This window comes from Pholcus phalangioides, unplaced genomic scaffold (genome assembly GCF_987345545.1).
Source record: "Pholcus phalangioides strain wild (caught in Gottingen) unplaced genomic scaffold, Ppha-v1.0 ptg000009l_1, whole genome shotgun sequence".
Classification (NCBI taxonomy): domain Eukaryota; kingdom Metazoa; phylum Arthropoda; class Arachnida; order Araneae; family Pholcidae; genus Pholcus; species Pholcus phalangioides.
The window spans coordinates 37,175,035-37,198,480 of NW_028301602.1; the positions used below are offsets into that span (position 1 = coordinate 37,175,035).

At 36.2% G+C, this 23,446-nt stretch overlaps 2 protein-coding genes across 2 annotated transcripts; one reads left to right on the forward strand and one right to left on the reverse strand.

The window, feature by feature from the left end:
* The first annotated feature begins 713 nt into the window (after nt 1–713).
* On the forward strand, nt 714–15,901 carry LOC149083012 (uncharacterized). The gene has a single exon (XM_089236067.1). It carries the CDS (start codon nt 921–923, stop codon nt 8,694–8,696), a length of 7,776 nt encoding a protein of 2,591 aa, XP_089092193.1. The 5' UTR covers nt 714–920; the 3' UTR covers nt 8,697–15,901.
* Nucleotides 15,902–17,693: 1,792 nt separating this feature from the next.
* Dbp21E2 (putative ATP-dependent RNA helicase Dbp21E2) lies at nt 17,694–22,414 on the reverse strand. Its single transcript, XM_089236068.1, has one exon. It carries the CDS (start codon nt 21,861–21,863, stop codon nt 20,211–20,213), a length of 1,653 nt encoding a protein of 550 aa, XP_089092194.1. The 5' UTR covers nt 21,864–22,414; the 3' UTR covers nt 17,694–20,210.
* Nucleotides 22,415–23,446: the final 1,032 nt, after the last annotated feature.

Genomic DNA, 23,446 nt, shown 5'->3' on the forward strand with positions numbered 1-23,446 from the left:
CCAATCTCTTGTAAGCGAAGCAGTTTTGAACGCGTATCTCACCAACTTTGAGTGTAACTTAGCGACTGCGTATTGTTATACCACCAATCAGTTCGTTTTGTCACCAGTCGATGCCTGTACTCTCCGAGAGTAAGTTGTATACGTGCGTGAGTGTCATTTTCCGTTTTATTTTACAATTGATTGAATTTTATTAGTTATGTTGATCATATTGTGCTTTGAACTAAACTACACCTTGCATTGTAATGTAGAATCATAAAACGTCAAAATTCATCTATTATGAAATTTTAATATAATTCGGTGAGCACAGAAGAGCAAGATTTATAAATTAGAAAGTTTTTTAAATTTCAAGTTTAACTTGAAATTAAACTTTGATCAACAATGACGAAATCAAGTGACACCATTTTTGTTTTCCTGAGGATGAAGTCGATACGCGTTTTGCACTAAAGTGAGCAATTTTTGATTTAAAAGTATTGAAATTGTTTATTTGAAAAATATTAAGAAAATTAGTATCTTTTTCTACCAAATCAGCAAAGCGATAGAGAAATTTGTCCACTAAAGTTCAGGACTTATGGTCTCATATTTTATTTAGCAATCATGTGAGCTTCCTTTAGCGTAATCAAGTATACCCTTCCCACAGTAATAACCAAATGGCGCCATCTATTGCCGATATACTAAAATAATATCAACATATGTGGCTACCCCTTAGGATTGTAGTCAATTTTTGATTAGTTAATTTACTAATTATTTTGTTGATTTTGGTTCGGTTTTTTTCCCGTAATTCGAGTTTAAACCTTATTTAATCGCTGAATTTGTCATTTAAAAGTACCGGAAGCTGTCGGCAGTGTTTTAAATATGTGCTAAACTTTTAATGTATCTTCCGTGTACGTGATGTGCGAAGTGGTGGCTTGTTGATACGAAACATGGAGAGCCCAAATAATTGTGCATCACGGGGAGACGGTGACAACGGTTCCAGTGCACAAGATGCGGAAAGTGAGACCACACCTTCTCAGTCGGCGTCTCCTAACAAATCCGTTGTCCAAGCGAAAATTTCGGATTTTTTCAAGTTTACCGCGGCGGCGAAAGCTTCAAAGGCCATTGCGCTGGAAGCCATCGCCGAATCATTTGCCGATGCCGTAGAGTCCGAGGGCTCGAAAATTCATTCCGGCGATGACGACAACGATTTGGATGAGGACCGTCAAAAAAATCTAGACGGTTCCGAAGAAACTAATTCTAACAGCGTCGTGTCACCCTTACGACGTTTGTTGCCATCCTCTGATGTTTCTCAGTCACCCGCAGCACGTACCGAAGGTGACGTACCTCTTCCACGTGATAATGAGATTCCTTTGGATGAAAGTGTAGTTATTGACAATTCTCAAACTGAAAACAGTATGCAAGGGGTGGATGCAAGTAATACAGAGTCCTCTTCTAGTATTCCAGAGGGTGAGTCCATGTCTACAGAAACGAGGGAAGACCAGATGGAATATATAAATGTTCAAGTCGTTACTGAAGATCCAACAAATTTGAACGACTTGAATATTTCATCTGTAGCCGAGCCTGATAATTACTCGGTAAAAAAGAGGTATTTATACTCGTCCAAGAAAAAAAATGTAAGGAATGAAAGCTCTTCAACCTTCAGAGCTCGCAGAATTACAGCTAAAATGAAAAATGTTTGGGCTAAAGTTCTCGAAACGAGTGGACGCTTGATATGTCCTATTCAAGGTTGTTACCAAACTTATGTCACTGTGGCAAATTTCCAAACGCATTATAAGTATTGCACTGGAAGGAAGAAACTGCAGCATTGCCCATACTGCGCTTCCCTGATTTTTTCTGGATCGGATGCAGTTCTTCAGCATATGACAGTTGAGCACCCGGAAAAGGTGACTGAGTATGTAGAATCCACGGCCAATGAGGAGAATACCGACGGAAAGGTAGAAATGGTACCATCTACAGATATAGAGGTAGCAGAGGAAGTGAAAATACAAAGTAGTGGTGTGAAGAAGCCGAGGAAGAAAAGAGGGGATTCGCCCAAGAAAATTGAAATGGGTAATTATTTGCCGAAGAAAAAAGATGTCCTCAACTGCAAGAAAACGTCTAATCCAACCGGAATCAAATTTATTGAAAAATCTATGGACCAAAATCTGCAACAGTTTAATAATTGCGTAAGGTTCAATGATATTGTTCAGAAAATAAATTCAGTCGCTGAAGACACAAATGATAATGTGCATAGAATTGAAAAATCAAAGAATCAATCGCATGTGAATTCTGAACTGAAACGTACAAAACAAAAAAGGCACTGTTTTGAGGTTTCAGAAGTAGATGAGATTTTTGATATCAATGAAAATATTGATGATGTGAGTAATTCTACTGAAGATGTTACAAGTGAGAGCGATAGTCCGAAAACGCCTAAAAAAGTGAGCACTAAATCCCGTTTTGTTCTGAACAATCAAGGTTATGAACGTTTCAGTCAGTATTTGAAAGTCACTCGTGACTGGGCATCAAATCGCAAAACCTATTCTTACAGTCGAAGAAGCAGCGGCATAGCAACCGAACAATCCCCTGCGAATCTGTCAGACAGCAGTTCTTCAGCTCCTAATGATGTTCATGATGTATATCAGTTGAATGAATCGTCAGAACTTGCATCCATTCCCATTTCTATTGCAGATGAAACAGTGGATGGTTCAAACAGTGAATACCTGGAAATGCTTGTTAGCAGTTCAATCAAAAGGCTTTCAGATACAACGTCGAATAAAGCTAGAAACACAAGCAAGTTGAATGAGTCTTTTGCTGGTTACAGCGATTCAAATATGGTTTTGAAATCTGAGAATGCAAAGGGTTCAAATATCTTGTCACAGACCCCAAACATTCCTGATGAAGAAAACTATGGCCATATGTTATTCTCTATGCCAAATAAGGCTTCAAGTAAACGCAGTACTTGTTATGACAATGCTGGTAGCCATAAAGATTTGACACCTTTGCGAGAAAGTAGTTCCCGTACTGGTTGCAAAGATACACAGTCAGAAAGCACCACTAAATCTACAAACTATTCAGACTTATTTGCTAAAGACCCTATCCAAGTAATTGATTTTGATGAACTATTTCGAAATGAAGAAAATGTTTCAGTTCCAAATTCGAATAGAACAGAGAATCATCTGAAAGTTAATGAAGAAACTGTCCGACAAGAGAATGACAAACCTTTGACTAATGTTAAGAATCTCCCAAAAAAGAGCACTGAAGGGACTAAATTATTGAAGTCAACTGTGCTGCCAGAGTCGAAAGTGATAGAAAATAACACAGACACAACTCAATGTAACCAAGTTACCACCGATACTACAGAAAGTATTGTAAATGCAGAACCTTTTCAAAGTAAAGCTACTGAAATGGTTACTGTAAATCCCAGTGAGAGCAAGAGTCTGCCAACCCTGAAATCTTCAAGCCTTGAAATTGTGAGAAAGCTCTTGTCAGATAAGACATTTTTTGACAATGTTCTCGAGCTTTTAGCAGTGGCAAAAAAATCACCAAAGACTGATTATATTCTTTCACAGCTGGATAAGTACAAGAATTCTGAAAAAAAAGAAAGTTCAAAGAATTTGGTTGCTATTGATATCGAAAAAATAAAAGATGTTTGCCTTGATGTTGTCAATGCAGTAATTGAAAAGGTGCCAGAGTCCATAGAAGTGACAGAAAAATCAGTCGTGACTGCTCCCAAATCATCAGACACAGCTGATGCAGTTGCCCCAAAATTATCAGACACAGCTGATGCAGTTGCCCCCAAGTTATCGGACACTGCTGATGCAATTGCCCCCAAGTTATCAGACAAAGCTGATGTAGTCTCCCCTAAGTTATCAGACACAGCTGATGCAGTTTCCCCTAAGTTATCAGACACAGCTGTTACAGTTGCTCCCAAATTATCAGACGCAGCTGATGCAGTTGCCCCCAAGTTATCAGACAAAGCTGATGTAGTCTCCCCTAAGTTATCAGACACAGCTGATGCAGTTTCCCCTAAGTTATCAGACACAGCTGTTACAGTTGCTCCCAAATTATCAGACGCAGCTGATGCAGTTGCCCCCAAATTATCAGACACAGCTGATGTAGTCTCCCCTAAGTTATCAGACATAGCTGATGCAGTTGCCCCCAAATTATCAGACACAGCTGATGTAGTCTCCCCTAAGTTATCAGACACAGCTGATACAGTTGCCCCCGAATTATCAGACACAGCTGATGCAGTTGCCCCCAAATTATATGATGCATCAGCTTTGACAGAAAATGGTATTTGTTCTACAAAAAATAACATTAAGAAACGTACATGCAAGAAGAAATATACCCAAAAGAAAAAAGGAAAAACTGACGATACAGCAAATCCTTTGCCAGATGAATCAGTGGTTACAGAAACTGTTGTTAATCTTGTGCATAATGAATCCACTGTAGCAGAAACTGTTGTTCCTTTGAAAAGGAAAAGAGGCAGACCAAGGAAAAATCGAAATGTTCCAGAAGTCGAAAATATAGGAAAAAACACGAAAACAGTCACGCAAGCCAATACAAATAATGAACACTTGCCATTTTCTTTTTCTTCTGATTCAGATGCAAGAACTGACTTGGACCTCATAAAGAAGAATATTAAAAACTCTATTCAGAATGAAAATGGTCATGTGATAGAAGTAGCTGGCAAAGGGAAAACAAGTGGAAAAAGGAAACGTCGTGGCCATGAAGTAGCAAGTAACACAACTGTAACTACCGATATGGCGTCACCAGATTCTGTTAAAGCGCCTGCCAAAAAAGCTTGCATATCTCCAATCGCAGCTGAGTCAACGAATATGCAAGAAGATCCGTCTCAGAATATGCCTGTTGTTGTCAGAAAAAGCACAAGACTTCGAAAACAAAAAATTGATCCTGATTTCTCTCATCCCTATCAAAAAGTCTCAAAATTACAGCCAGGTAAAAATGTTTCTAAATCAGAAAAATCTGTTAAAATTTCAAATCAATCTAGCTTGAAAGCAAAAAAACAGGGATGCATCGAAGAAAAAATTCCAGATGCAATGAACAATGGATGCTTGATGGATAAAAATGTAGTGGATGTAAGTGCTGATGGTCCTGAAAATACGGGTTCATTACGAAGAAGCTCAAGGAAAGGTAGACCGATGAAATTGGTTAGATTTAAAGATATAAACGCTCGTATAGAACAACCAGAAAGTTTGGATGATGTGCCAATATTTTCACGTAAAAAGAGCTCAGCTGTTCCAGAGGAAGCAAATATAGATGGTGACAGTGTGAACAAACTTGATCACGCTACCTGTACAGAAAGAAAATCCAGAAAAAGAATGAAAAAACAGAGATTGTCATCTGCAAAATATTCCACCAGCAGCTTCAAAGAACAAGATGTGCTTAGTGTAGAAAATACTGAAATGAATAGGTCTAATATCAGGGGCAAAGTGTCCAAGAGAACATTTGTACCCAGCAATAATAACCGTGCCATTGTAAACAAAGTTTTGAAAGGAATTTTGGAAGCTGTGGAAAGTGACTTCTCGAACACAGATCAAAAATGCAAAAGAAGGAGAATTGTTGAAAAAGAAATGAATAACTCAGGGTCCATGGAGGAAATACAATCCTCTCAAATTATGGATGATGACGTGCAACCTTCTAATGAGGAATGCTCAAAAATTATTTGTGACACTGAAATTGACTCTACAGCTAGTGCTATTAGTGCATCACATCCAAAAAAAACTAGAGCATCTCGTGGTGCTGCAGTAAAAGCTAGAAAAATGCTGATTGATTTGATGGAACGAGATAAGCAGGATGACAAGCCTGTGAAAGCGAAACGTTCCAGTGACAATGAAGACTATTTTATACCTAGCAGTGAGGATGATCATGACTACAATGAAGAATCAATCCCAAGAAAAGACGTTGAAGAGGAAGATTTTCTAAACCAAAAGGACATTGAAAATGCCCTACTGAAAATCAAAGATCTTTTTAGTATGCCCTCTGGAAGAGTCTCGCGAGTTGCAAGTGATGACCTCATTAGCACATGGGAAGATGCATTGGCTGAAAATGGCAAAATTATTTGCTCGAGAGAAGGCTGTAATAAAGTGTTACAGTCAAGGAGAGCCATGATTTATCATTTTGAAAATGCTTGTCTTAGAAAGGAGAGAATGTGGGTTTGCAATATCTGTGAAAAGCGTTTGACATCCAATATTCGTACACCAAGGAAAATGTTAATTCATATAACTAAGCAACACTCGGATCATATTACTGAAGAGGCACAGCAAGTTTTGCAACAGCTCAAGTCGAGATCTCATAAATTATATGGCAATATTGCTTTGGTTGCTGATTATCTGACAAGGCATCATATAGATGACCTGTTTGAAGAATTCAAACCAACAAAAGATATGTACAGATTACTTGATCAGGACACAAGATTGTTCCTTCCACTCAGTACATCAATTAGGTTCAAAATAAAAAACAGAGGCAATGAGAGTTCATCATGGTCTCGTCTCTCTTGCTTTGAAAGCCAGTTTAGTGCTGGGAAACCGGAAAGAGTTACTTTCTTTGTTGGTGGGTTAATTTCGTCCTGTGCATGGTGTCCCACAGTAAAAACTGGTGCTGCTCAATATATAGCTCTATCATCAGTCAGCAGACCCGATAAACCTCATGATGCTTTAAATACTCCAAGTGACAATGGTTTGATACAGCTATGGAATGTGGGTGTCTTGAGCAACACTAGAATGAAAAGTCCTCCTACCCTCAGTTTTGCCATCGCACACAATTATGGTAACATATGGGAAATGACTTTTTGTCCATTTGGATGTTACACAGATCTCGAACTGGGAAAGAAATCAAGCAGTACAACTGATCGCCTTCCAAGGTTAGGACTTCTTGCAGTGGCTTGTGCAGATTCCTATATCAGGATAATAAGCATACCACATCCATCATCATTGGATCCACCTGTGTCACAACCATTTTATGTTGCCGAGCCTGTTGCCATTCTTTGCCCTCCATCTGGGGGGAATAGTGGAAGATCATCTGCAACCTCCGCCGCTGCTATGTGCACCAGTGTAAGCTGGAAAAAAACTGGTAAATGTGAAACCATAGCTGGTGGCTTTGGCAATGGTTTGATATCATTCTACCAACTGGTAAAAGTGAACAACATGGTTACCTCCAATGCTGGCAATACTACAATAATCAAACCATATCGCATTATTCAAGCTCACACAGCACCGGTTACTTCTGTAGATTTTGCTCCAGTTGGTGATTGTTGGTGTGCAAGTACCAGCTATGATTGTTCACTCAAGGTGTGGGATTTGAATGTCAGTGAAAGTATACCAGTATTTAAAAAAAATAGAGGCCAAGCAATGACTGTTAAATGGCCCAGCACATGGACAGGTATCTTTGTAGGTCTTGAATGCGGAATAAATGTGCCAGGAATTGCAACCTTCTTCGAAGAGCTTGGAGTTGAAGTGAGACTGAAAGGTCTTAAAACAACAGGAATAACCGCATTTAAAGCAAGTCAGACGTCATTATCAGTGTCTGAGTTTTTGAATGTCCAAGTTGCTGCTGATATTACCGGGGAAGTCACTGCTTGTCGACTTAGCAAAATGGGTTATTACCAAAAGCAGTTCTCACAAAAGCGTTTTCCAGTTTTCAGAACTGAATTGGTGAAGATCTCTGAGAAGGACAAACAGTGCATGGTGCATCCTGATTCGCAACTCGAGAATGAAGAACCTGATGCAGGAAGTGATTGTTCGTTGAATAGTCAGGTAAAGGATCTTGTGGAGACTTTGGTTCAAGATTGCTGTGCACAAAGTGAGGATTCAAATAGTGTTAGATGTACATTCCAGAAGCATTCTCCAGTTATTCACAATGTTACAGATGTAGCCTCCTGTGCAGCATGTGTAAATGAAAATTTAGTTACGCACAGTCTGGCGACAGACGCGAAGGAAAAAACAAAAGTGAATCAAACTGAAAATGAAAAAAAGAAAAATCAGTGTCAGTCCAAAAGAACTATTTACTGTGCAGGAAAAAATCAAATTACTATCAGTGGTGTGAATTTTGCAAGAAAATGGAAGAAAAATGTATTGAAAACTCATAACAACAGAATTTTTTGTTCCAGTTTTTCTTTGCATCCAAACTTCTCCCATATTAGAACAAGGAAAACTATCATTTTTATCAGTAATACTGCTTCAAATAAATCTGATTGTATCGACACCGATGATCGCAGATGGAACGAGTCTATCGAAAATGTAGTTAAAACAAGACTTTTACGCAATAAAAATTCTGTATCCATGTCTGAAGATCAGAAATCCCAAATGGACATGTCTCATTCACATAGAAATCATCCAACTTTATCCGATTTGGCCAATAACAGAGACCCTATTTCACATCCACTATCTGATTCACAATCTGTAGAAAAGTATCATCGCTTATGTACATGTTACTCAGATGCAATAGAAAATTATGGTTTAATTTTTGTTGATCATGATTTGTGTAAAATACGAAACATACCTGAATCAGAAATCATGAGAGTGAGGAAAGATAACACAAACACTTTCAATTATCATCAAGGGTGTATGGCAACCGCTATCAACTGTTTATCTTGGAGCCCAAACAGTGAATCCAGAAATTGGCTGCTCAGTGTTGGACAAAATGGCATTGCTCGACTAGTATGTGCAAGGGGTTTACGGCATGAGGAGAGTGCTATTGATTGATGTCGTAACATATTATGCACACAAGAACTGAAAGACAATGAGCATGTGATATTGATTTTCTAAAATGCTTTGTACATAGCCTGCTGATTGTGCATATAATATTTTTCAATTTGACGCAAATTATTCATATTTCGCATTGTTTGTGATAATTGTCTTTTTTTTTTGTGTCAGAACTGTTACTATTTGAGCAAATTATGTTTTTTTGTTGTTTTTGTTCTGGAAAAATGGTATCACTTGAATCGACAGTAATCGATCATAAACTATCTGTGAAAGAAATAATTTTATTTCCATATCGAGACAGTCTATCGTAAATTATTGTTAGCGTCATTTTGTTATCAGCTTATACTATAGCTTTCTTGCGGTTCTGAGTTCAGAAAGTTTTTAGAACATGAATCTGTATGGGGAGCTATGCACACACACAGCTTCAGATTTCACTAACAGGTTTTTATTATAATTATTTTATTGGGGAAAAAAAAGATTTCCCAAATGAAGAGGTAGAACTAAAAACTGTTGGCAAAATCGAAAATTTCAAAACAAAGCTTGATAATAGTTTATTAAAACAAAAGTAGTAATGTTCAATTTACTGTCAATACAAGAACTGGTAATCTTGTAACTAAAAATTTTGGTTTTTTGGAGAAAATATAGTTTTGGTTTGACTATATTGTTGTTAGAAATGAAATACCTTTTGGGTTTGATAATACGATTGAATAATCGACGTTTGCTTGTACCCAAAATTCCAAATGCCGTGTTCATTTTGGAATTTTGGGTACACGCAAACATAGATTATCCAATCGTATTATATTGTTGTTTTACGTGTTTCACTCGGAGCTGGATTTTCTTTATTTGGTTTTTGAAAAATGATTGAAATTCTTTTAGTGTTAATTTTTTCTGATTTCAAAATTACCATATTTTAACTTGTATAAGGAACCCCTTTTGCCAAAAATTGGGTCCCAAAAATAGGAGGGGTTTCTTATACGTGAATAGTATTTTATACGTATATTTAAAAAAAAAATTCTAAATTTTAAGCTCAAAAAATTAGTGGGCTCCTTATACACCTTAAAATATGGTAGGCATTTTTTGAAATTACAAATACAAAATGATAAGTAATAAATTAATACAGTGAAACCTGTCTTAAATGGAATCAAAATATAGTCTGTTCAGTGATTAAGACTTTTATTTACACCGTTATAAAATGGAAATCTGTCTGAAACGGAATATTATTTCATACAGGTTTCACCGTATAAAAAGAAAATGTCTAAGTTTTAGATTATGAACAATTAATGATGTTAGTGTGTCGTTTATGAAGTTATTTCGATGAAGAAATGAAATGGCATCTATTTAGCAGAAAGCTTTCTGTGTTTCGTTTGCCTGATGCCAGCCGGTGATCACAGTTCTGAGTGTTTCTGAGCCTAAAGTTTTGTGTGTTAAGGAAACAAATGCTTTACAAGTCATACAAATCACATAACTTATTAATTCCGAAACTTAGTGATGAGCTAAATTAAATGAAATTCTGTCTTCACATGCAAGACACTATGAAGGTGGACAGTTTTTTTGTATCAACTTTAAGCCTTTTTTAACATACCAGTAAAGAGAAAAAATCTTTACTAATAGGTTATGACCTATTGTCAATTATTATTTTGTCATATATTATGTACGTGCGCATAAATAAAGGATAAAAGTGTCAGTTGGTTTACACTGTTCTTTCCCAAATTTTTGAATTCAAATATCTCAGTGAATATTGCAGTTTGAAAAAGGGATTTTTTACAACTTTTTTTTTTTTTTTGGCTCAGAAGAGACAGGGCAACAACTTTTTAATTAGAATTTAGAAAAGGGGGGAGTTATAAAAATTTAGATTTTTTTTTATTTTGTGACTAATTTTTTTGCTCTCAAGACTGGTAGAGGATGATTTCAGAACCCTTTTTGAGCATTTTAAATTGACCTCTACTCTATGATGAACTGTTGATGAGATAAAGGCAGAATTAGGACTTGCATGAAAAACTGTATACATTGCAAAAGAAGAATAAAAAAAAAAAACCAAAAAACACCAGCAATTATATAAATTTCTTTACAGTATTTGGAATTAACAGAAAATTTATGCAGGCTATTTGAAACATTACTGAACACTAAATCTTAAGAAACATACCAGAGCTATTAAAACTTACATACCAGAGCCCAAAAACAAAAATTCATTTATAGGGAACATGTAATAAATATAAAGCTCAATTTTTTCCTACTTGTAGGCCTGAGGCAACCTATATATATTATATTAGAGGTTAGAATATAATTTAAAAAATTGTTTGTAAAAGTGATTAAAACTAACCTTGCTATACATATTTATTTTAGTTTTGCAATTTCTTGAAATTATTATTCATAATTATAGTTTTGTGAAGTGTCATGCTAGTTATCAATATTGAATAAACAGCTAACGAACACCTCGGCTTACAAATGTGGCTAATGAACATTTTTGTTGATGCACATGCTAACATGACGCTGCCATGTAGTGAGCTAAATTTTCCCATCGATCATTATCAGAATTACAGTCACCTTATTTATTTATATCTGCATTGAAATCATTATCAAAATTTACCTTCATTTTGCTTTCAGATATATTTTGAGCCATTCAATAGTGAGTTTTACATGAGTTCATGTAAAAGAACAAATATGCTTAAACAAAATACTTTTTCTATAAAAAAAAAAACTTCAGTGTATGGTTTGGTAAATCTCTTGAAGCTTGTATTTCCCATCTGTGTAGATGAGATAGGAAAATGAGCTGCCCCTGGACTATAGAGGGAGAGAGACAAACATCGGAGTGGTCTCTGCTGATCACATCACTATCACATCTTTTTATTTTACCCACAAACCTGATGGGGTTCTGTACGCAGTGTAAAATAAAAACATCTTCAGTACACGAAGATATATTTCTTTAAATTCTTTATTCAATTGTGATGTCATTCATTTCAGTCTTCTGTGAATTTTTTTTTAAATATTTATAAAACTTCTTTCTAAATTGTGAGACAAATCCAGAAAGAAATGAATGGTTTCTCATAAAAACCTATAGATCTGGTTTCTATTATCAAAGATTTCGGCTAAAAAATGTGATTCAGGAATGAATTAACTTTGTTAAGGAGGTTTAAAATTCATTGCGTTCAATGGCAGCTTTTTGTAATCAAACCAATACTATGAAGTTAGAAATGAGGGGGGGGGGACCATTTGATAATAAAGAAATATTTCCATTCAAGTTATTATTTGTACAGTGTACCTGCACCCAGAAAGCAATAAAGATGTCAAGTTCTTGATGTGAAGAGGGGAAAAAAGTTTTCTAAATATATATAGTTTCATGCCCCCTCTATTATCAGTCTCAATATGGCATAGTGTATAAAACCTATTTTATGTTTTTGAGTAATCAAATCTTTTTTTTTACATTTTCTTAAGAAATTTGTGTGATCTGTTCAGGGAAAATTATATTTTTTTTGTACACATGGCTAAATAGGGTGCGCCTGTTTGTCACAGTAGGAATGTATGTATCACTATTAAATGGGAATTATTTAAACTATAACTGGAAACGTGTGATGAAAATGCATGGTGTGAGCACACTAAAGAGTGATTTTATTACAATTTTAAGATTCTGGAATTTTATTAATTGGAGCTCTTTCCACTTGTTTCACTAAATTGCGTCCATGAGAGGGATACGTGAGAAGTATATACAAGAGATCGAATGTTATATCGAGAGTATTAAAAAAATGTTAGCTATTGTTTTTAATTTTTATTTGGTGGTAATTATAACACTTTTGCAAGTTTTAAATATTGTAAAATGTTAAATTGATTATTATTATTATTTGAAACACTTGTCTTTTTATGTTGGGGTTCAACTATATCTCAGGATAGCATTTACTTTTAACTAAATAATTAGTTAATTGATATTTAAAAATTTGAATAGCATTTTTTTAGGGTTGGAGTTATTATATTCCATACTTATTTATGTAACTGAAGATTTCTGGTGGCAGTGAAATGCTGGGCTCCTCGGAACCCCCTGTGCCTACGTATCTAGTATATTTTTTTAAATGGGCATGGATAAAACTCGTACTGTCCTGCGCTTTATTGATTCATCTAAAATTTTTCTTTTGGCGCTAGCTCTTTTGACTGTAATGCAATAGTCAAGCAGAGTCCTGTTATTGAATCTCATCAAATCTATGATGGAATTATGTGAACAGTGAGTTTTCAAATCTGTCTCATTTTTCAGTTTGATAAGCTTGTTAAAAATTCTCAGAGGGAAAAGTGCCTTCCATTAACTTGCTTATGAAATGTTATTCCTCAAAATAATTTAGGATACAAATGAACGAATCTGGCTGCATTTAATATTTTTGTTCTCTAATATCAGTATGTATATGATAATGCGAACTGTGATTAGTTTAATTAAACATCATCCAATCTAAAAAATAAAATAAAGTACAGCAATTTTATTTGATGTTTAATTACTGACATAAGAGCTAGAAACGTGAACGTTATGCACAGGTCCAACTTTGATACCTGATGTAATAGAATACTTAATATCTATGCCTTTACAAAAAACAAACAATTTGTCCAAAATTTGGTGCAAACATGTTATGACAATGTAGGAGTTTATATCTGATTTTGTGTCATTGGCATGCAAACAAAATTTTTTTAAAAAAGTGTATGATTGAAAAATGAGCTAAAACACCCATTATATTAATGGAGGAAAAGTTTTATTGTGTGGCACATATTTCATACCTGCTATATAATGATTAATTATTTATGTATAATTAATATAAAGAAGCCAAATATTGGTAAAACATAATTATATGCATTGTTCGAATAAAAGGTTATAAAAAGCAGTGTTCCTGTTGAAGTATCTAACATATTTTCCTCAAAAGTTTAGTGGAACTTCGGTTTACGAATGTTTTGTAAAAGATGCAAAATTTTTGAACAAATTTGACTCGATTAAGGAGCAATGTCTCGCAAAACAACCAACCAACATATTGAATTTTTTGCAATACAAATATGTTTACTAAAGATGAGCACCATAACTTTGTGTATTCACCTTGTCTGTCAAGCATCATATGATTAGGACTTGGCTCAATCATTTTTCAGGGGACTTTTTTTTAATGTAAAACCAACTTTTTTGAAAAAGTATATTGTACACATATGTGTATTAATGAAACCTTTTAGTAGAATAAGGGGCCCCTGTGTGTGTGTTTGTTGTTAAGGGGCCCCCAACCCATTGGATGAGACATCAGTCATTGCAAGAGTGACATTCTTAGCTCAAGCACATGAAAGACTCACCATAAATTTTGGGATGTAGTGTAATGAAAGTAGTAGGAATTCCAAAGTGAGAGAAACTCCTTGCTCTTTTGTATCACTGGAAATACTGAAGCCTTCAGTATGAAATACAAATATAAATACAACGCCACAACAGGCAAAATGCCCAACGAGGTGGCTGAGAAAAATTTGCCCATATTTAAATATGGATGTCATATATTTCAAAAATACAGCAATCCAATTAAAAATGCAATTACAAAAACTATAAAAAATATATGTAAATGATAAAATATTATACAATGTGCCCATAAAAAATATTTATGGTTGTCTTATTCTAAGTATGGATAGCTTCTTGATTTACCCAAACATGTCAGTTGTGTTAGCATTTACTACCTCTGGGGGTAAGCTATTCCATTTATTAACAACCCTTTTAAAATTACCTGTGACACCAAAACATCATAACAAATCAACTTGAACTTTTCCTTTGAAAAGAATAATAGGTGACATAAGGGAGACTTTTGTGGAAGGAATAATTTAAATTTCTATTATTTCCTATATTATGGGGAAGTTTGATTTGATGAAACACCAGTGTTTTGGATTATGAGCACATTCACGCAATGGATGGTACTTGTAAACCGAAGTTCCATTATGCCATAGTTCTGGTGTATTTCTAGCCAATCTGTCTCGTTCTTTACCTCCCCCCACAGAAATGTATTTTCGGCTCAAGTTCTTTTCCTTTCTAAAAAGTTTTATGAATTCAAAAATTGTAGGGACATATATAAAACATTAACATTCATTGGCTTACAAAGATGTCCAATGATATTCGCTCAAAATACAAAAATTAAACATACCAGACAGCTGTTTCAAGGCTAATATTGCCCCTTTGTCAGTGGAAATAGCCTGTTATAGTGCAGGCCACTCATTAAAATAAAAGCATGTAGTCTGATCAAAAGCTGATGTGTTATAGGCTATTTCCACTAATGAAGGGGCTGTATTAATTTTGAAATAGCTGTCTGATGTTAAATTTTTGTATTTTCAGCAAATATTGCTGCACTTCATCTTTCTATAATGTGTTCAAAAGGCATTTCCATTATATTCATTGGATTGCTTAATGTTTTTAGAATGAAACAGAAATTCACAGAATGAAGTATCTTTTATTTTCTGGAGTTTCAGATAATTAACATATTGAGAAGTGAATGTTGGGCTATAGGAATAATTTATCAGTAGGATAATTGTGTTATTTAGAGGTTATTCATCTTATGCAAATTCATTATAAATAATTGGAATTGTGAAAATTTTTGTTTCCATATTCAATTATAACTATTCCCAATATTCCCAAATTTAATTTTTTTTAAAAATTCATCTATTGTACTCAGATAGCAACTCTTAACAGATTTCAAGGCTATATTATAAATTTTACAGTAGGACTTTGAGTAACTGGGATTTGTGTGTACGGAATCAACTCTGATAGCAAGATTTTCAGTTAATAAAGATGATCGCTCAAATTGTGAGAAATAATCTGTTGGTCTCAGGTGAATTTATTTATTTACGAAAATAGAAATTCTATACATGATGGTAAATGTCAGAATTAATGAAAAATCACCAGTTTGACTGGTTTTGGTACCCTCAGTCATTTACCACACTGTGCCAGTGAAAGGTCTCTGTCGATAGAGGTTTGTTTAATCGAGATCCGATACTGCATTCTGATTGTATCCTGTATATTTTTATCTGTTCTGTAATCGGTGGTTTATGATTTATTTTGTGTTTGAAATCTGTGTTTGCAATTTTATTTGAATCTTATTTGTGTTCATTGTTTTTGATACAGATAGTATGAAATTCAACTATCGTTTCTATTGTACATTTTATGTGGATAAGTTTTTGGAATTGTGCATATGTAGAATTGTGTTAATCCAAAGATTGTAGTAAAAATTGTTTAAATTTCGCAAAACGACTTGATTCTTCACCCTCCTGTTCAGAGTCTAATGATTAATTATAGTCATTGATTCAAATAACTTGGTAATCATTTTGAAATTGCATTGCAAATCAGTGACTGGGTTTTTACTTACATGACATAGTTAAAGTTCATACTTTGATGAAAGAAAAAAATCATTGGGATAAAATGAATGACACTATTACTAAGAACAACGTCAGTTCTAATTATCATACATCAAACTTGGGTCACTAGAAAAAAAAAAATTAACTTTCTTTCTCATCATATACCTCTATGTAGTTTTCATTCTTGTGTTTCAATTTGTGAAATATATCGTATTTTTACATGCATAATTTGGAGAAAAAGTTTCCATCAAAGATATTTTTTATTTTAGAATGCAGAAAAAAAATCTGTTTCATTTTTATTCATTCGTAAAAACCATTAAATTTCTCATCACTCTCGTCAGATACATTACAATCAACTACATCAATTAGTTCATCATCAGCGTCACTCTCATCATAAATTGCATCATGCTCAGTACCATCCATGTTGCTGAAGATGCATTTTTTTAAAGGCTGTCACAAGCACTTCTTTCTTCTTTCCATTCTACTATTTCTTCACCCAGCTGCAAACTTCACTAATGGTTGGCTTCCTGATTTTTTTTCCTGCAATGGACTCAACATCCTAGCATACACTTGAATTTTGTTATATTCCCCCACATTCTTTTTTTTAAAAAGAAAATTGTTAGCAAAAAATGTTACGTCATACTGTCTATATCATTGGAGGTCGCTTTATGCGCTCTCTATTTTTTGACGATCAATATGACATGCAGTGTTGCAAGTTATGAAGATTGGAGTTGCGAGGAGATGAATAAATTTATTATCCATGCAGTGGTCGCCAATGCATATTTAGATGTGATTCATACATTGAAATTTACTCCTCCAAATTTGATTGTGAATTGCATAGCAACCCATGACTGGAAATGTCACCATACATTAGTAGGTAGTGCTGTTCATGAGTAGGGCAACAACCATAGGCTGAGATAGACTTGGAAGTCTGGGGGGGCATGATGATGTCAATTCATATATATGCATATGATCAGCGCCTCCACCTTTGACACTGAGGGGGGGGTGGCAATGCCCCCCGTAACTCTGCAACTTGATGCTTGGTCACCCGGGGCAAGCGCGCTCCCTTGTAATGTCGCAGAATATGGGGCTATGCATATGGAAGAAGCAAAATGGTATGGAAGATGAAATTTTCTCCAAGTTTTTCTTTCATATTCATGTTTTCATGATGAGGATCACAAGCTTTAGGATTTCATTTGACATATTGTAAAATCCTTTACTCCTACAATTTTTACATAATTTTTATTAATAGGGTTATTTCTTACTGATAAATTTTTTTTTTTTTTTACAAAAATACCCCTTAAAATTCTGGAGAAGGGTGAAATAACTCTTTAAAATTGTATTTCCGGATAATACTGTATCCATGTGTAAGAAACCCCCTATTTTTTCATAACCCAATTATTTAATAAAAAGGGGGTTCCTCTCGTATATGTTAAAATATGGTATGTTTTTCATCCCTTACAACATACTTTCCCTCACTCTAGTTTTTAAGCCATTACTTTTTTTAACCAAAGTACACACATTTTGGTGAACATACAGGGTGTCTAATAAATAGAGGTACAAACTTTAAGGGAAGGTAGAGAATATCAAAAGGACTGGAGAACCCATGACCAGAAACATAAGAAAGTAGTAGTAGAGATACAAAAAATGAAAAGACACAAGACAGACTACCAGAAACATTTATTGCACATAAATATTACAAACCACACAGGTGATTCAATTTCAGAATGTTACCAGAGATGTTCAAAGTTTTCCACCATTACACTGATGGATCATGGATTGGTGGACACTGTCGAAAACACTGTATTTTCTTAGATAGCAGCATCTGCGCAGATGATTCTTGCGAAAGATCCATTTCAGTCTCGAGTGTTTCATTTACAGCAGCTTGAAGTGCCCCTCTCCGAAGAATGAGCAAAATCACATATTTCCCCTCCAGCACTCTCATGAACAGGGCTGTAACTAGGGGGGGGGGGGAAGCAGGTGGGTCTTGTGCCCCGGGTGCTAGACCTGAAGGGGTGCAAATTTCATTCGGAAACCTCTCCTTCAACATTACAAGTGGGCGTCAAAATGCGCGCTTGCCCTGGGTGACCAAGCATCTAGTTGTGGCCCTGCTCATGAACAGCACTGCCTACTGATGTATGGTGACGTTTCCAGTCATGGGTTCCTATGTCATTTTCAATCCATTTGTTCTGTACCTCCCCATTGGTTGCATCCAATTATTATGGTTGAGACAGGTTTAGGGGGCTTGCGAAACCTTTTTTTACCTGCCAGTTTATCAGTAAAATAAGAGGATATTTCACTGTGGAAACAAGTTTTTTTTCATAAGGGTGAGGCTGACAGGGCTCGGAGATGATTCTTATTTTATAATTGTTTTTTTCCATTATAAGTTCACCGTGGAGGAACTTTGTGAAAAGTCTGTTAGGGGCCCACCTGAGGACGCCTGTTGCGGAATATGGGGAAGTAGCAAAATGGTATGGAAGATGAAATTTTTTCCAAGTTTTTCTTTCACATTCATGCTTCAGGATTTCATTTGACATATTGTAAACTCCTTGGGATCAAGGCTACCACAAGAAACGAAAACTCACTATTTCACCCTTCTCCCTGTTAGTTTAATGGGGAAAAAACTCACTATGTGTGTGCTCTTTGTCTAGAGCCTGGGACATCAGATCCCTTCCACCCTCTCAGTTTTGGCCGTGCTTGAGATCTATGCTGTATACCTTGGAATCAAAAACTTTTCAGCTTATGATAATATCAGAGCTAAATAATTTATTTTGTAATGAATGGTTTGATGAATAGAGGGCTCAGAAGCTAATTAGTGTCAATTTTTTGAAAATGACTTCATATTGCAAGTGCCTCTTCATTGTTGAAACTCTTAGTTGCCAAAGTATTCGTCTCTACCTTTATATTGCAACAACAGATAGCGCCACTTATACTGACCACAGAATAGAAAATCCTTTTATCTCATTTTCAATGTTTAATTGACTACAATGATTGGTTTCTCAGCTATGGCTGACTTAAGCGTATCATGGGCCTCTGAGCAGTCATTTTTCTGAAGCCCTGTCAGATAAATTTACACGCTTACTCTGGAAAATTTCCAACAGATCTTATTTTTGTGAGGGCCCCTCTTCTCTTGAAATCCCCCGGGTAAGCCCATACATTAAGACGGCACTGTTCTCAGCCCTGATCTAAACATTGAGCTTAACCTTTCAAAGTCCCTTTAAAGACCAAAAATCTCTGTGTAGCTTTTGGTGTAGAATCACTAAAAAGAGTTCTACAGGCAAATGTGTTCTTGTAAACTTAATCATACCCTTTGGTGAAGATTTAATAATGGAAATGGTTCTGTCGGAGATTTTTAGTTACCTAGCCACAAAACTTGAGCAGTTTGGCCACTTGTAAGAAAAAATTAGCAAAATAAAAATTGCATTGAAACACCCTCCAGTGATGAATTTGGAATTGATTTTTATGCCATACCTCCTAGATGTTCATGTTTTATAGGTGTGTGATGCATAATTAAATCTTTAGGCAGCTCAGCAGGGACATCAGAGGTGTTTTGTTAGACCTGTATGTAGATGCTTGTCTTTCGCTCTTCAAACAGGAAATTTTGATTTTTAAATTGATTCACGCAGTGCTCGATCCAGCCCCCTTCAGCTCTGAACATGTCAACTTAAATTATAGGCATTCAAATACAGGCATATTGTATAATAGTGTTTTTTTTAATGCGATATAATTGTACAGGGTGTCCCATAAATTTGTAAAAAAAATAGTTAAAAAATTCAAAAATTTTTTTTTTCTTTCTCATGATGGATGTTTTTTGGTATAGAAAAAGTTCAAATATTTGTTGATAGATGGCAATGCATAACATTTCAGACAGAAGAGGTCGAAGAAAGGTTTAGGCCCAGAATTCTGTGATTTGCTTTCGTGCAGCACTCTATTGACAAAAATTTTAACTCCTTTTTATTTCTGTAACAAAAAAATTCCCCTCTTGTGGAAGTTACTTTTTTATAAACTACATTGAAATATACAAATTCCTTCGACATTTATGAAGTTTTAAATTATTTATGAATTTAAGGGGCACTGTATATAAAGGAAAAAAAACTGCTAAGAGTAAAAAGCTTTTTTCTCTAGGCCTATATTTTGAAACTCAATTTTATTTCTTAAAAAAATTGAATTGGACTCATTACATCAGCTTGAATATCGAATCAACTTTTCAATTTTTTTCTTTATATTGGCATCAACATTTTGAATTTTAGTCGATTTCCTAACTGCCAGTTCTATATCTTGCAGGACATGAACCTGCGATTTTTCCAACAATAAGCTGGTGGCATGACCCTGATTTGTGCCCACTCTGCCTACTCTTCCAACACGCAATATATAGTCAGACACATTGTTAGGGAAATCAAAATTGATGACATGCTTCACTATTTGGGTGTCCAGTCCTCTAGACGCTAAGTCTGTGCAACACATAACATCCACATATCCAGAAAGGAACTTTTCTAAAGCCTCGGATCTCTCTTGATACGAAAGCCCAGCATGAAATTTCACATGGCGCACATCATTTTCATCGAGCACGTGCGACATCCAATTGCATGCGGGAGATCTATTGCAGAAAACCATAACTGGTTTCCTGTTCTTAGCATCAGATTTAACCAGCTCTAAGAATACAGCAACTCTATTATCTCGGTTAACACGTATGAATTTTTGTGGTACATGCGGCAGAACTTTGTGCATGTATGGTGAGATGGCTTTCTCATACCAAACATTTTCAAAAAGACAATCCTCAAAAACTGAATTAGCATTTTGTGGCATAGTTGTACTAGCTAATATTAATTGGGCTCCTGGAGGTTTCGGTTCATCAGCTTCACAATGCTCTTGTATCATAATTCGAGACATCAATCTTTTAAAATCTCTCCTGAAACTGTCATCCAAAAGAGTATCAGCTTCATCCAGCACTAGATGTTGCAACTGAGCCATGTTGAACACACGCCTACACACAAGTTTACAAGCGATTCCAAACGTTGCAACCATTATATCAATGGGCACAGAGTCATCTTGCCTAAGAAATGGGTATTTGGTACCCTCAGGTATCAAGAGTTTCACATTCACGCCACAACAAGCACCAAGTTTATGGATATTTAAAGCAACTTGCTCTGCGAGCTCTCGTCCAGGGACTATCACCAAAGCTAGCGGAGACTTCTTGAATCTCTTGATTTTTTCCTTCCAATAAACTAAGTTATTGATTATTGGTATTGCATAACTCATTGTTTTTCCACTACCAGTTTCAGCAACACAAAGAACATGGCTATGCTTCAAAACCTTTGGTATAGTCATTGCTTGAATTGGCGTTGGATAGGTGAAATTCAGAGTCTCCAGCCCTTCCATTACCTCTCCGTAAAGACTCATTTGCTTGAATTCTGTGATAAAATGCGCCATGCTGTCCTCAGGAAGTAACTCGGTGGCAACTGGCGTTGTTTCCACCTTCATGGGTAGGGACGGATTCTGATCCCAAGGGTTTATGGTGAATTTCTCGCCGGCAGTCTTCATCTTCATCCAGTATTTAGACATTATCGGGACAGGGTAGTTTTCATTATATATTTGTCCCAGGTAGAAATTATATTCTTTCTTATTGCATGAAATTACTGGGACACTGGTGTTACCTCTATAGAAGACTTTGCGTTGGACATCCAGTCTATATTTCTCCTCTTTTTTCTTCATACGATCGATGTGTTTCTTCACATACTCCGGAAGCTTTATGACAGCTGTATTTTCAGCGACCTGAACTGAATACAACCTGAGATGAATACGCCACGGGAAATTCATCTTCAAACAACGCATCATTTTCACTCGTTAAACTGGAACAGTTAAATCGGAAAGTCTATTCAAATACAATAAAATGGGGAAAACGGCCTATTCAAATGCAGTCAAAGGGGAAAATGGTCTGCTCAAATACAGCCAAATGGGAAAAGTCAATTGAAATACGGTTTCAAAACTGGAATTAATGAATAAAATAGTCACTTCTCACATGAATCAGATGTGTTACACATCCTCTTGATTTCGAGATCAACAAATGCTCTGACGTCACTGTTCGGTATCATATCCAGGACCTCTTTCATTTTGTTTTCGTCATTGCCATAGAAGTATTTGATTTCGACTAAATATTTCAGCCAGACGCAATTCTGGCAGCCGTCCCCGCAACACTCATCATTCGTTGGACAGACGGGGATCGTTTCTTTGCATGACGAAAACGTTCCCGTGAACAATTTCTTCGGCATACATCGTCTTTTGGTAGTTAGAGGGCATCTGCCGAACCACCAGCGTGATATGCTAGAAAACATGGGAGCATCATTACACCACGGAAGTTTGTAAACAAATGTCTTGACTCGACTCAATTATCGAAAGTTTTCTCTTGATGACGTCAAAGCTGATATTTTGTTTTTGTTTGTTTTGAATATGTAAAAAAAAAATATATATATATTTCACATACTATTTTTTTTCTATGCATCGGTGCATAAAGTTTTCAAGTTGTCTTTGTTTACCATTTTTTTAAAATATCATCAGAGGCGTTTTTACTGGTGGGGGGGGGGGGGTATGACACGGGGTTTAGGGGGCTATTGGTCAGGGCGGCAAAATTTGTACAAACCCACCATAAATCCGCCTTTTGCACAGAGCGAGGGACATGTTCAGTGCATCGAGGAGCTCTGTTTCTCCTCTAAGGTTCAGAGTTTCAAGTATGTGAGGGAACATAAATGTACAAACAAGTGAGTGAGCAAAAAAGTGACCTAGAGTGTGCAGGCGTGTAAATGAATGACCTAGAAATCTGGGAACCTGACCAGTGAGTGACCTAGAAATCGGGGGGGGGGGGTCCAGGCTGGTGAGTGACCTAGAAATCGAGGTGCCATGCCAGTGAGCATTGGCGTATGCAAAGAGGAGGGGGGTTGGCAAGAGCGTAGCCAGGGGGGGGGGGACTTGGGGGTCTGGTCCCCCCCCGAAATGTGAGAAAATGAGCGAAAAAAGGGAAAAAGATGGCCAAATCTATTGTTCTGTCACTTTGGTCCCCCCCCGAAATGAAAGTGGTCCCCCCCCGAACGAAATTTCTGGCTACGCCCCTGGGGGTTGGGGTTCTACCCCCCCCCCTCAAGCCGAGATTATAGTAATTTGTAGGAAAAAACGTAACCCCCCCCCCCCGAGGAAATTCTGCGTACTCCTATGCCAGTGAGGGGCCTAAATAGTGTATAGGCATGGGAGTGACCGAAACAATGAGGGACCAGGTCAGTGAGGGGCCTAAATAGTGTGTCAGCATGGGAGTGACCTAAACAGTGAGGGACCAGGTCAGTGAGTGACCATGAGTAACCTAGAGCAGCGGTTCTCAACCTTTTTTGACTCGCCCTTTTCAGTATATAATTTCTATGGCGGAGCCCTGT

What these genes read in the sequence shown, in the direction of transcription:
- LOC149083012 (XM_089236067.1), top strand. Translation starts at nt 921, where the DNA reads ATGGAGAGCCCAAATAATTGTGCATCACGGGGAGACGGTGACAACGGT.
- Dbp21E2 (XM_089236068.1), bottom strand. Translation starts at nt 21,863, where the DNA reads ATGATGCGTTGTTTGAAGATGAATTTCCCGTGGCGTATTCATCTCAGG.